Genomic DNA, 13,752 nt, shown 5'->3' on the forward strand with positions numbered 1-13,752 from the left:
AGGATCCTCTGTCAAACTGGTATCACTCTTTTTCCACAGCTTCAGGAAAGTCAGATGGCACCACTGGCTCCACTGGCTTTTCTTCACCCATCCTATTAAAAAAAAAAAAAGGCACAAATAAATAAAATTTATGCTAAAAGAAAAAGAAAACCAAAGAGGGGCAGGGGAGGGGGGCTGCAGCTGGAGTTGTCTATGGAAACCCAACTCTAATCTCTGGCAAACCCCCGCTATCAAAGCTTGGATCAGCATATCTAATGTAAACGAGCTTTCACACATAAATAACGTGCCACATCTGGCTATTTGTTTTTTATAGCGTCTTAGCTACCGAGCGATTTATAGAGGGCGAGCTTGTTAAAGAGCAGCCCGGGCTGCCGGGGAAGTTGCCGGCTGCCCGAGGCGGGGCGGGCTGGGAGGTGCGAAGGAGCGGGGTGGCGGCAGGAGCCAGGCTGGCTTCGGGCAGCGCGGGGAGGGGGCAGAAAGCAGCTCCCGGCGTCTTTGGGAAGGGGGGGGCCGGGGGGAGGGCTCTACCCCCCGGGGGAAGAGGGACGGCTCAGCAGCGGGGCCGGGGCCGGCTTAAAAGAGCCATCCAGGAACCGGCGTGTTTGCGCTTATAACCAATTTATTACCGCCGAACATATGGCCAGTATTTCGCCTGGCGTCACACGCCGGGGAGGAAAGCAAACAGAGCGGGCGATGTAAAGCCGGTGAAGGAGCGGCCGCCCGCACACGGCGGGGACAATGCGAGAGGCGTGGGGCCGCCGTGCTCAGCCCCTGCCCGCCTAGAGCCGGCCGCAGGTGAGCGGGGCGGGGGACCGGGGCGGGGGTCCCACGGGGGCAGGGGGTTGTAAGGAAGCCTGGGCGGGGGAGCAGCAGGTGGGTTTGTGGCTTTTTTTTTTTTTTTTGTGCGGGGAGGGGGCGCTGGCAGGGCGCTGCGGGGCCCCCGCGGGAAGGCGAGAGGCGGCGCGGGGCGGCTGGGGCGCACCGACGGCAGCGCCGCTCCCCGAGCTCCGACGGCGGGGTCTCCCCTGCCCGTCCCAACCCGTCCCGTCGCGTGTCCCACCCCAGCGCCTGGCTGTACCGACGGCGGGACGGGCAGGGCCCTTGCGCCCTCCGTGCGCCGCGGGGCCGGGACGCGCGGCCCCCCTGGGGCGGGGGGGCCGGGCCAGCGCCCCCGGGCCCGGCAAGGCTGCAGCGGGACACTTCTCGGCTACGACGGCAGAGTCCGCCAGAGTACCGGGAATGGCCCGGCCGGACCGCTCCGCGCCGCCGACCGGCTCTGCCCGCCGCGCCGCTCCCTCCCTCCATCCTCGTCTGTGCCTTCCCCCTGCGTTTTTCTTGCGGCTCCCCCCGGCTGGGAGCCGGGCAGGTCCCCCCCCCCCGCCGCCGTCCCTCTCCCGCACGGAGCCTTCGCGGCGCGCGGAGTCTCCCTCACGGCTCCCCCGCGCGGTCCGTGCGCGCCCTCCGGTCCGCATGCGGCAGCGCCGGGGCCGGGCTGGCCCTCGAGCCCTCCATGTTGTGCGTGCGGGTGTAAGAAATAAATTCAGATAAGAAAGTGCTCTCAGGGCCGCGTTTCATAAAGAGCCATAAATCTCCCGCATTCAAATTACCCTTATCGAAACGAGTTGGATTTTTCTTCGCGAGGAAGAACATTTCTGACAAAGCTTAATCTCATTGGGACACGTTTAATCATTAGAGAGATGTGAACGAATACAGCCGGGGGGCTTGCTGGGGGGGGGGCGAAACGTTTGGCCGGGAAATAAAACAGTTATAATAGAGTGGAACGGGAAGGGAGGCCCCGGGCCAGGCTTACAGCTTGGGCCGGGAGGAAAAACTAAATAAGACAAACAAATAGCTGGGCCGGGTGGCTGCGAGGTGCGGGGGCTTCAGTCTGCCGGCTTTGTGCTAGCACGCATTGCGCTAACAAACTGCCTCGCGCTGGCATTGCCTCCGACTCTACTGGCAATATTTTCAAAGATCTCATTAAAGTGCATTTATCAAAGCCCTAACATGTGCCCTCCGGCTCCGACATAACCCCATTAGCCCCCAGGGAGGAGGGGGAAAATCCGAATTTCTATTACAATTCGCCACCTCGGGAGGTTGGCTGGGGGGTTGACTATATCTAGATCTACAAATTTATAAGTAATATCGGTGAATTGGAAGGATTTCTCCGTCTTTGAAGCTTCAGGGGGAAGGAGATAAAGTAATCGTGAGAATAGGAAAGCTCATTTAGATTCCTATGTCCTGGAGAAGATTTAATTGTCTCCAGGAGAAAGGCAGGCCGGCGCGGTGATTTTGGGGGGTAGCGCGGATTTTTCCCGAGCTTTCTCCTCGATAGGGAAGGCTGCTGCCGGCTTCCTTTCTGCATGCGGGGGAATCTTCCCCCTTTTTCTCCTCTCTCTCGTTTCCTTCTCTTCCCCCCCCCCCCCCCCCCAAACATCATTAACGCCTTTGTTAATGCAATTTTTTCAGCTACGAACAGAGAAGGGAATTTCACCCACCAGAAACTCCGAGCCCCGCACATCACGATTAAGTTCCTGAAAGCCACGGAGGATTCAGAGGGCCCCGGTTCCCCGTGATTTCAGGAAATCCGATTTTTTGTAGCGGCCCGCGGGCAAGATAACCCAGCTGCGGGCACCCCGAGCCTCCCCGCGGCTGCTGCTGAGCTCCGGGGCTGGAAGCAGCCCTGATGCCCAGGCGAAGGCAATTTATCACCGCCTGTGCGGGGCTCGCGTAGGGCAGAGCTAGAAGTAGCAGGGTGGTGGTGGTTGTTTTTATCACCGACAAAAGATGTCTTCTCTTAATGACGCAGCTCTCCTTTTCCCCGTAAAACAAAGGCAGTATTGCTTACCGGGGATGCTCCTCAGGTGAATCTCCTAATAACAATTATCAGGAACTATGCTTCCCTTCCCCTCTATTTCAAGTGTAGCTCATTCTAAGAGATAAAATAAACCTGTTCCCCTAACAAAGGCTTTGTGCGGGCTTCGCTTAACGAGCGGCAAGGTGCAGTTCTTTTTGTTTGTTTATTTGTGGTCTGGAGTGAAGGAAAACAATAGCTCGCACCTTTGGTCTAATCAGACAATAAACTAATCCACTTGACGGCTGTTATCGGAGATGCGATGTGGCGATGGGTTAGAGGTCAGCGCGAACGAGCTGCACAGGGACGGGAGGAGCAGCGGAAGACTCCTGTCAAACATCTTCGCGTTCATTTATACACATATTACATGTTATTACATATAGTGCATGTGTATGATATCACTCGCCGGGGAGGGGGGACGAAGCGTCGGTGGCTTAAAACAGTGGGAAAGGGCTGGTGCTTTTGAGCAAGCAGAGCCCAGGCTCCGCGGAGCAGCTTTTCCCCGCTGGCCGGCGGAGGACAGCAGTTCGCCGCCTCAAAACCGCGGCCTCTGGGCGGGAGGTGTCGGCCAGCCGCGGCCGTCTGCTCTCCGGCCCCACGTGTGTCCGCGGAGCTGCGGGGAACGCCGGCCGCCCCGCGCACCGCGCAAGCCGCCCCCTCCCAGGGATCGCAGCAGCTCAGAAGGGCTCTTTTCCCCTCTTATCCCCCACCAAGTGTCTCTTCGCCCTCTCTGGGGGGGAAAAAGGGGAGGGGAAGGGAAGGGAAGGGAAGGGAAGAAGAGCTTTAACACCGCTAAATTCTGCAGCCGCCGCCCGCCGGGGTGGGGGCTTCCCGCGCCGCTCGGGGGGGCGGCGGAGGAAGGGCGAATGCGGGCTGTTTGAGCTACCTGCGAAAGTAAACAGGTAAACACTCCCCCGCTCCTAGAGGGCACTTGTCCTGAAGTACAGCCACTTAGCCTGTGTACACGCACCTCTCCTCCGGCCTCTTGTTCGCTTGTGCAAACAGCCCCTCAGGCCGCGGGGCTGGAGTTCAAATTCCGCCGGGCCGGGAAGGCCAGCCGGCCCCCCTGCTCCCCTTCTCCCAGCAGCCGGGGGTGTTCTGCGGGGTCCCCCCGTTTTGTCCCCCCTGCGCGACGGGCGGGGCGGGGGCGGCCAGCTCCGTGGGGGCGCTGGGAGAGGAGGACAGCGCAGCGTGGACGGGCACAGAGGGCGGCTGGGAGCATCCCTCGGTCGCGATCGCGGGCTCCCCAGCTCTGTGGCGACAGCCGTCGGCTTGCCGTCGGGTTTTCTCCCTCGCGGCGCGGCGGCTCCTGGCACGGGCCCGGCCCCGCGGCCCCTCGTGACGTCAGAGGGCCTGAGCGGCTCTCACGTCACACCCCGCCGGTGACGTCACGCCCCCAGCTGGCGGGGGACCCGGCCCGCAGGCTCGGTGCCCACGCGCGGGGGCCGCCCGCGGCTGCCGCCGGCCCTGCGTGGCCCGGGCCCGCTCCCGAGGCTTTGTGCGGGCCCACAAGGGAGCTTTGTTCCCCGCTGCCCCCGGAACCCGGCCGCCCGCGCCGGCTCCCCCCGGGGAGGTCCCTCCACGCCGGGGCCGCCTGCAGCCCGCGTGGGCACCGCCGTCTCCCGTGGCCGTAGGACTGCCACCGCCCCACCTGCAGCCCCTGGGGGTCGGCGGCCGCCGCATGCCTGCTGCGGCATTTGCGCGGCCGTTTGCCTTGGGTGTTGGGGCGCCTTGCGGCGTCATTTCTTACTTTTATTTGTGTATGTGTTTATTCTTCTCCTTGGGTTTTGGGGTTCTTGGTTTTTATCCGCAAGGCCGAGATTCCCAGCCGCAACGAGAGCCCCGCTGCCCCCCGGCTGCCGCCGGCCTGCCTTCATTCGGGACGTTTCGTCGCCGTGACGCCGCTTGTCGCGACTGTCACCCTTATCGCTGCTGTTTTCTCTGTCGGACCCGAAGCCCCATCCTGCCCCATCGGGGCGAAACGCGGCCGCCGCCCCCGCGCCGGCAGGTCGGGCCGGGGCAATAAAAGGGTCTGTAGGGCCGGGATGAGGCCAAACACGAGGACAAATACCCAGCTTGGGGAGCTGCCCAGGCCCCTCCCCGCGGGGGAAGGAGAGGCGCGGGGGAGAGCCCGCAAGAAGGGGTTCCCGTAATATCGAGGAAGGACTCCGAAATGGATGAAGAGATAGCCATTGAGTGCGGTTGAATACCATGACAACTAGGAACAACCTCAGATTTATTCCCAACAGTTAGGACACATTGAAAGAGGGCGTCAATCACGTATTATTTCGCCACTGAAATAAATGCAAAAACTGCGCCGAGACAAAGGGTTCCAACAGAAGCCGGACATTTGTCTACATTGCGGACATTGTCTCCAGCTTAGCCATAGGGTTGTATTTGTGTTTGCGCGGGTCCGACCACCCAGGATGTGCTCAGGGGCTCGCTTAAAAAAAAAAAAAAATCCCTGGGCATTGTCAGCCACATCACATACTTTATGGGAGGCAGGCTGGGGGCTGGGGGAGGAAAGATGGGGGGAGAGGGGAGAGAGGGGAGGGGAAGATGCGGATAAATTGATCGGCAAATAGGAGGATGTCTGAGGGACCGTCTTCCTCTCTGCCCACCGCCGCCAGCCCGACTCCCACTGCCTCCTGCGGGAAGACAAACTCAGACAACTTTTCTCTCCCAGAAATAAAGGTGGCGGTGAGAAGCCCTAGCCCAGATTTTAGCCCCCGGCCCCGGGCTGCTTCAGGGACCAGGCAGGTGCGGGCCGGGCACGGCGAAGGGCGCGCACGGCCGAGCAGGGTCCTTTGGGGATGTAGGAAGGGGGGTGGCGGTGTTAAAATAGCAGTCGGTGGCAGGCAGACAGGGGCGGAAGGGGCTGGGGAGGGAGCGGCCTCAGCCCCGGGCGGGCAGGGGGAGGCCGCGGCCGCGCAGCGCCGGGGCCCGCGGCCGGGGACACCTGCAGGGACGGTCTCCGGGACCGCCTCGGGAACAGCCAGCCCTCCTCCAGCCTCCTCCTTCCGCAGGTTCTGAAACAGAAATAGTGATAAGAATTTAAAAAAAAAATAAAATAAAAATGTAGGCAGTCATATTTGAACGTCCGTTGGTCTCCAGCCCATTACATTAACCAGACGGATCGGGTTCCATTCCCCTGGAAGAAAGAGGCAAAATCACTGAGACCTCCTCAAATAAAGCCCCCCCGCCAACACCCCCCCACCCCTCCACTAATCGCGTACCGAATCTCTCCGCGTCGTGACTGACGATCGCATTTTGCCAGTTCTGTTAGTTTCGGAGCATACTAGAATCAATTACTTGCTGTTTAATTTCCAGCGTTCATCCTTAAGCCTCAACCAAAATATTGACCTAGGCGGTTTAGATAAGTTGGTCCCCTGCCATCTGAGCCGCGCCGTGTTTCGGCCCCGCGCGACGGGCGGGGGTCTCGGGTGGGCTGGGGGGGAGATGCTGCCGGGGGGCCGGAGAGCGGGCAGGCGGCCTGGGGCTCCTCGCCCCCCCCCCCCCCCCCGCCCCCTGATTTTTTGTTTTTGTTAGCTGCTTTTCAAGACAATCGGTGGAAAAACACTTTGGAGTGTGCGGAATATCGGGCTGGTGCGAGGCTCTTTGTATGTAAATACTGTGTTTAAAAAAAAAAGAATTCACACACTCCCTCTCTCTCTCTCGCGCACACACACGAGGAAGGGCCCTCCCCACGCCGGTAATTAACTGACACGTTATACCACTCATCACCAATGGTGGAAGCTCGGAGCTCGCCCAAAACCCGCAATTTCGCATCTGCAAACACTGTCTTCATCCACTTGACTTCCAAGACCCGCCCACACGTGGCCAACCTTTCCCGGGTTTAATGTATTTTTTTTCTCCCTCCTCTCGGCAGGTTCATGTGTGGGGACCAGCCTTATATGGACTGTTCGCTCCAGCAATGGCTTGTTTTTTTCAAGCGGCAGGCACGGGTTCGGGGTGTTTAAGCAAGATCCAGAAGTGATCCTTTTTTTTTCTCCTTTTTTTTTTTTTTTTTTTGTGCGTCTTTCCCCCTTTCCCCTGGAGTTACAAACTATTTTCGAAGCCAGCTGCTGCTCCTGCTCTCCGAATTTCCCCCGCGGCAGAAGGAGCCCGCAGAAACCCGGAGATCCACCGCCGCGGCCGGGGCTCCTCTTCCTCTTTCGCGCAGCCCCCCCAGTTATTTTTCGCCGTGTTTTTTCCTCCTCCGCGCCTCTCCCCCCCCGGCCGCCGTGTGCGTGTGCCTTGGTGTCGCCGCTGCCCCGTGTGTGCGTGCGCGCGGGTGACACGGCGGCTCGGCAAGCTGCTCCTCCAAGTCCCCTGCCCCAATTTGCCCGGACCATGGCTCTGACCAACACAAAGACGGGCTTTTCCGTGAAGGACATCCTGGACCTCCCCGACACCAACGACGAGGACGGTTCCGCCGCGGAGGGCGGCGAGGAGGAGAGCGAAGCGCCGGAGCCCACCAAGAAAGCGGGCGTTCTGGGACAGACCCCCTTGGACACTGTTCAGGCGCTGCCCCTGAAGAGCCCCTTCTACGACAACAGCGACAACCCCTACACGCGCTGGCTGGCGAGCGCCGAGGGCATCCAGTACTCCCGTGAGTGCGGCGGGCCGGGCCGGGCTCGGGGGCCCGGGGGCGGGGGGCGGCCGGGGCTGCCCCGGGGGCGGGCGGGGGCCGGGGGTCCGGGGCTCGCCCCGCGCGGGGCCGGGCGGGCGGCGTGTTCCGGGGCGGGCGGTGCCGTCGGGGCCCGCTGACGGCGCCTCTCTTCTCCGCCGCTCCCCGCAGTGCACGGGCTCACGGCCGGCGGCGGCGGCCCGGACGCCGCCGCCAAGTCCCCGGAGCCATCGGCCGACGAGTCGCCCGACAACGAGAAGGAGGCGGCGGGCGGCGGGGATGCGGGGAAGAAGAGGAAGAGGAGGGTGCTCTTCTCCAAGGCGCAGACCTACGAGCTGGAGCGGCGGTTCCGGCAGCAGCGGTACCTGTCGGCGCCCGAGCGGGAGCACCTGGCCAGCCTGATCCGCCTGACGCCCACCCAGGTGAAGATCTGGTTCCAGAACCACCGCTACAAGATGAAGCGGGCCCGGGCCGAGAAAGGTATGGAAGTGACTCCTCTTCCCTCCCCGCGGCGGGTGGCCGTGCCGGTCTTAGTCAGGGACGGCAAGCCCTGCCACACGCTCAAAGCTCAGGACTTGGCAGCCGCGACTTTCCAGACGGGAATCCCCTTCTCCGCCTATAGCGCCCAGTCTCTACAGCATATGCAATACAACGCCCAGTACAGCGCGACCAGCAACCCCCAGTACCCCACAGCACACCACTTGGTACAGGCTCAGCAATGGACTTGGTGAACGCTGTAGGAGAGCGTGCACACACGCACACGTCCCATGCGCGCAACCTCACGCACGCACACACACGAAAAAAGGAGGAAAAAATAGAGAGACAGACAGACAGACTGATGCTCCAAAAAGAAAATCAAAACTACAGGGGAAGGAATGGAGAGGGAAACGCTATTACTATTATTATTATTATTATTGCTATTATTATTATTATTATGTTTGGGTTTTTTTCCCTCTCCTTTTTCTTTTCCCCTCCATTTTTGGGGGGCTCGGTTTCATTTCGGGGGGAGGCGGGGGGAAGGGCGGGGAGGTGTTTTTGTGCGTCATTGTTTACAGAAATTTTTGCGCCATTCAGAGTGGTCCTGTCTACCTACAACTAAAATAAAAAGGGGGGGAGGGTCGTCAGAATAATAATAATAATAATAATAAAAAAAAAAAAGAATAAAAAATCCGGTGCTCCTGTGGTTTTGTGAGGTGCGTCCGGACGCTGGGAGCGCGGCTGCCGGCCTCGGCAGCGCGGTGCAGAGCCCCCCGAAACGGAGTGCTCGATTTCTCCCCTTCTGGCACAATTTTGCCCGTGCGTAATTCCCGACAACTGTTAGCAGGGGTATTTTTTAGAAATCGTTCTTGGCATTGCCGCCGTAAGCAACAGCCAGGGCTTTCCTTCTGGTTTGCCTTACACGGGACCGCGCACGGCTCTTCCCGGGAAGCCAGGGGCACAAGGAGAAGAGACGCAGCCTAAACCTGCCGCCCGCCGCCGCGGGAGAGCTCGGCGCCGGAGCTGTGTGCAAACAGGGCCCTTCCACATTTTAATACGAATTTTAGTAAAAACGCTGGTTTGGGATTATTATTTATTTACTTATTTATGAAAAGAAAAGAAAAGAAAAGAAAAGAAAAGAAAAGAAAAGAAAAGAAAAGAAAAGAAAAGAAAAGAAAAGAAAAGAAAAGAAAAGAAAAGAAAAGAAAAGAAAAGAAAAGAAAAGAAAAGAAAAGAAAAGAAAAGAAAAGAAAAGAAAAGAAAAGAAAAGAAAAGAAAAGAAAAGAAAAGAAAAGAAAAGAAAAGAAAAGAAAAGAAAAGAAAAGAAAAAGACGGAGAGCGACGCCGAGCCCCGGTTTTGTTTGACTTCGCGCCGCCGCAGCCGCCTCCTCCCTGCCGGCCCCGGCGCCGGTTTGGGGGACGGGTTGGGGCCAGGCTGGGGGCGGCGGGGCCCCGCGGGGAGACCCCCGGGAGGGGGCTGGGGTCCCACCGCCCCCGCCCCGCGCCCGCAACTTTTGCCCCGGCAGCGGCTGTGCCTCGGGCCGGGCTCCGCCGCCGCCGCCGCGGCCGGGAGCGGAGCAGGGGCAGCGGGGCTTTTTCTACCGGCGCCGCCACTTTCCCACGCCGCAGGACCTCCCCCGCAGTAGCTGGGGTCCCTCGGCGGGGGGCGGCTGTCGCCGCAGATGCCCCCCCGAGCTTGCGGAGCGCGGAAACTTTGGGGCTGCCCCCGGGGCGCGAGCGGGAGGGCGAAAGAAAGGGTTAACGCCTGCCGGGGTGAGGGGCGGCACCCCAAAAGAGAGGCTGGGGGGACGGCGGCGGGCACCCAGCGCTGCCCGGGGACACCTGGTTCTCTCGGGCAGAGCCGCGGGACATGAGCGCTCGCACCCTCACCGCTCTCTCCCAGTCCCGCTCCGCGATTTTAGGCTGCCGGAGGTACCACAAATATATATTTTTTACAGCCTCTCCCGGTGCGACGGGGCCGGGCAGCGCCCGCCCCGTCCCGACGGGCCGAGCAGCGCGCAGAGCGGCGGACAGCCGGGACCGGCGGCCCCGGGGGGGTGTCCGCGCCCCTCCGCCCCCGCGCAGCCCTCCGCGGTCAGCGAAGAGCCGGCATAACCGCCGCGCTCGGGACTGCCTTCCTCTCCTTTTTATTTCTTTTTCCTTTTCCCCTTCTTTTCCCTCTTGCCTCCCTCTCTCACCCGCCCGGGAGCCAGAGGCCGGGGAGCGGCCTCGACGCCCAGCGCCCAGCGCCCGGGCACCCGCACCGCGCTCCCGCGGGCGCTACATGCCCCCGGCCCCGCCGCGCTTCCGCGGATTTGGTTTTCCCTGGGCAGACCGGCGTGCGAGCCAGGCGCGGGAGAGCAGGAAAATACTTTCTCCCCCTCCATTTTTTTTTTTCCCCAGGCTCTGCTAAGTCTATAAAACCAGTTGTGTGGCCCTAACCTCCGTGGCCTTATATCTCCCATGCTGCCGGACCAGCTCCGGGCAGTCTATCTTTGCACAATATACAGTAGACTTCACAAAACAGCACAATGGGGAGGCAGGGAGGTGAGCATGTTAGAGGCGTGCATATTAAGGAGACGGAGGCAAAGGCAGCCAGGGTTGGGCTGGGCCGGAGGGGGGGGAGAAAAAAAAAAGGGAGAGACAGTTTGGGGGGGGTGAGCCCCCTCCCTGCGCCTTCCCCCTCTTCTCCCCCCACCCCCCCTCCGCCCCCTTCCCTCTTTTTAGGGCCTTTCAATTCATTTATCGGAGGCAGTACATCTCGGAGTCAGGGAGCAGTGTCCTTTGCGTTTTGTTACGGCTGTCACTCGTGCTCATTGTTAGGCATGTTCTACATGTTGTATCCCATATGGCCAGCTGGGCCGGGGGACCCCTCACAAAACCCAAATTGTGCCCAGCTTTCAAAACCAGCATTGTTGTCTGTGAAAGGAAGACGAATTAAAAATTCGTGCTATATCTATTCTGGAAAAAAAAAAACGAAAAGGGAAAAAGAACCCCTCTCTCTTTCTCTCCCTCTCTCCCTCGCTGTCCCTCTCTCTTTGAAGAATAACAGAGGCCCTCCTTTTCTCCCGGTCCCGCTGACAAGTTCGCCCCTCGCTGCGCAGGAGCCTCGCCTCGCCTCCCCCGGCGCATCCCGCGCCGCGCCCGGCCGGCCCCGCAGCCGCGCGGGGCGCACACAAGGGCGCATTCACCCTCTAATGTTATGCAGCCCGGCAGCGCCGCGCTGACCGACTCCCGGTCTTTTCCAGAGAACTGGCTCTCTCTTGTCCTAGCTCCTCGTTGTGCAAGTCAGGCGATTAGAGAAAAAAAAAAAAAAAAAAAAAGAAGACAGAGAGACAGAGGGAAAGAAAGAAAGGCAGAAAAAGAAAAAAAGCAATCATCCTTGACGCTTCCACCGCCCCCCACTCAGCCCGGGGGGCCTGGGGTTGATCCGGTGTGGGAGCGGGCCCGGAGCGGGGAGAGGAGCCTTCACCTGGGCGCCGGGCCCCGGCACCCCCGGCCCCTTCCCACCCGTTTGGCCGCAGCCCCCCGCACCCGGCCAGCGGCAGCGGGCACTGCGGGGGCTGCACCCTCGCCTCCTGCCCTGCTCCGCTCCTCGTCCTCCTCCTCTTCTTCCTCCAGCCTCTCGAAGGGCAGAAACTCTTTAGGCGAATCAGATAACCTGATAATGAGCTGGAAGCCCCGTTAAGCCCTGGAAATAACTTACTTTCGTCACCTATTGACTGTTTGGCTTAGTTTGGAACCGGTGTGGATTTTTCGGGTCTTTTCAAGAGAGCCGGTCAATGAAAAGCTAATCCAATATTTACCGAGTATAAGAACAATTCTCGGCGGTGTTTATTAAGGGGCCGGCGGGGAAGGGCTGCCGGGGGCGGGGGAGAGCCGGGGCCGTCCCCTCCCCCCCCACACGCCGTGTCCGGTGCCCCCGGGACGGCGAGATGCGGCCCTACGGGAACGCGCCCCTGTGCGCGGGCGCGCATCGTCGCCCCGTAGCCCCGCACCAAAATCCGCAGAGTCCTCCCCGAGCCAAACGGCCCCGCTATCCTTCCGCAGAGGAAACAATTTCGGGGTTTATTGCTCTCTGCAACTGCGGGGATTTGCCTGGTGCCTTTTTTTTTTCCTGATTTTCCTGCAGCGGCGCGGGGCCGGGCGGCCGCTGGGAGGCAGCAAAGCTCCGCGCAGGGCGCCGCGGAGCCCCGCGGAGCCGCCCGGGGCGGGGAGGTGGCGGGGACCGGGCGTCTCCGTGCCGGGGGCCGGGGGGAGCTGAGGCGGTGAGCACCGGCCCCCGCCCGACGGGGCGGCCGCACGGCGGCGCTGCCGGACAAGGGACGCGCCGTCGGGGCCGCCGCCCCCCCCAGCGCCCTCCAGCTCCCCCCGCCCGCCCGTAGGGAGTCACGGTGGGGAAACGGTTGCCCCCTAATCCCGACCCGGGGCAAGGGGACAAAGAAGTGGGGCCTCCGGTAGCCCGAGGTGTCTTCAGAGCTGCCCGACGTGGGACCCCCCCCTCCGGGAGCCCACGTTTCACCTCCTCTCCGAGCACCAAGGGCGCAGGGGGACGGGGGAGGCAGCGAGGATGGGTGCATGGTGCTGACAGTACAGCTCTCACCCAGCACTTGGCCTCTTCTCCCCGCTGCCTGAAGTCAAAGCAGGGGAAAGTACATGGATAGCCACAGCTGCCTTCATTACTCATACACATCAGGGCATTCACGCACCATTTATCCCTGTGCTCTGGCCTATTAGGTTTCTTGTGTTAGCTAGAACAAAGTCTAAAAGGATGTCAGTACTCACATTTTGTGTCAAAACCGAGGCCAGTCTCTGGTTTTGTCCCCGCTTCTGGCATTTGAAAGTATCAGAGCAGTCAGGACAGCTCTGTAACCTCATTTGGAAGAAGAAGTGAAATGGAATGAGTGGTGGCTCTCATTGCTGGGAGCAGCATGGAGTGCTCACCCCCCAGGCTGACCCTACTGGGGTGCTTCAGCAGGTACCACAGCCCTCACCCAGGCACACCCAGGCCCAGCTCCACAGCAGCCAGCCTGCTGCTTTCCCCAGGACAGAGCACAACAGAGCACAACAAGCGCTCTTTAGAAGAGGGAGATCCCCATTTCTTTCCCAGGACATCACTCTCCTCCAGCCCCAGAAAGATTTATTCTTCTTTAGAGGCTTACCCATTCTGCACTTATTTCTCTCCAGGTGATCCATATCTAATTTTTGCATTTAATTTGGTAAACAGCAAGGCTTTAGTTCGTCAGATTCACCAGCCAGTAAGCCAACCAAGCCCCAGGATTTGACATTCCCTTTAAAACACAGATCTTTCTTGGAAATTGAACGTCCACACATGAACCCCCCATACTCTCACCCATTCCATAGACAGCTGCCATTTCTTGCAGAACCAAAACATGGTGACTAATGACACTTTATGAATAAAGAACACACAGTTCTGGCTTTTCTCCCCCCGCATGTGGAACACAGAAGCACACGGAGCAGCACCTGGTGGCTGGAGGCACCAGTGTCCAGCCACCCATCAAAGGCACCCACCTGCTGTCCCTCCCCACCTGGCCCCATGCTGGGTTTTGGCAGGCCCACAGCCAGCACTCCTGCACCCGCTGTCCTGCTTCTCCTGGCTGCCTCAGCCTCACCTGCTGCCTGCAGGGGCACCCCAGGGCCCAGGGGCTGCTTGTGCCAGCCACACCAGCTGCCCCCAAAACACTCGATCAACAGGCAGTTTCCCAGAGGCCATGCTGCTCCCATGCGAGGGACAGGCATTGGGCTGTGAAACAAGGACAGGAGACCAATG

The 13,752-nt window shown here is 60.4% G+C and overlaps 1 protein-coding gene across 2 annotated transcripts; it reads left to right on the forward strand.

Annotated features, from left to right (window-relative positions):
• The first annotated feature begins 635 nt into the window (after positions 1-635).
• On the forward strand, positions 636-12,173 carry NKX2-2 (NK2 homeobox 2). Of its 2 annotated transcripts, XM_080586580.1 has the most exons (3): positions 636-795; positions 6,744-7,466; positions 7,656-12,173. In XM_080586580.1, the coding sequence occupies exons 2-3, from the start codon at positions 7,208-7,210 to the stop codon at positions 8,213-8,215; spliced, it is 819 nt and encodes a 272-aa protein (XP_080442706.1). In that variant the 5' UTR covers positions 636-795; positions 6,744-7,207; the 3' UTR covers positions 8,216-12,173. The 2 variants fall into 2 exon arrangements, with proteins under 2 accessions (XP_080442706.1, XP_080442707.1); XM_080586581.1 differs by lacking the exon at positions 636-795 and having other exon boundaries at positions 6,672-7,466.
• Positions 12,174-13,752: the final 1,579 nt, after the last annotated feature.

This window comes from Anser brachyrhynchus (assembly GCF_964034855.1).
Source record: "Anser brachyrhynchus genome assembly, chromosome: 3".
Classification (NCBI taxonomy): Eukaryota; Metazoa; Chordata; class Aves; order Anseriformes; family Anatidae; genus Anser; species Anser brachyrhynchus.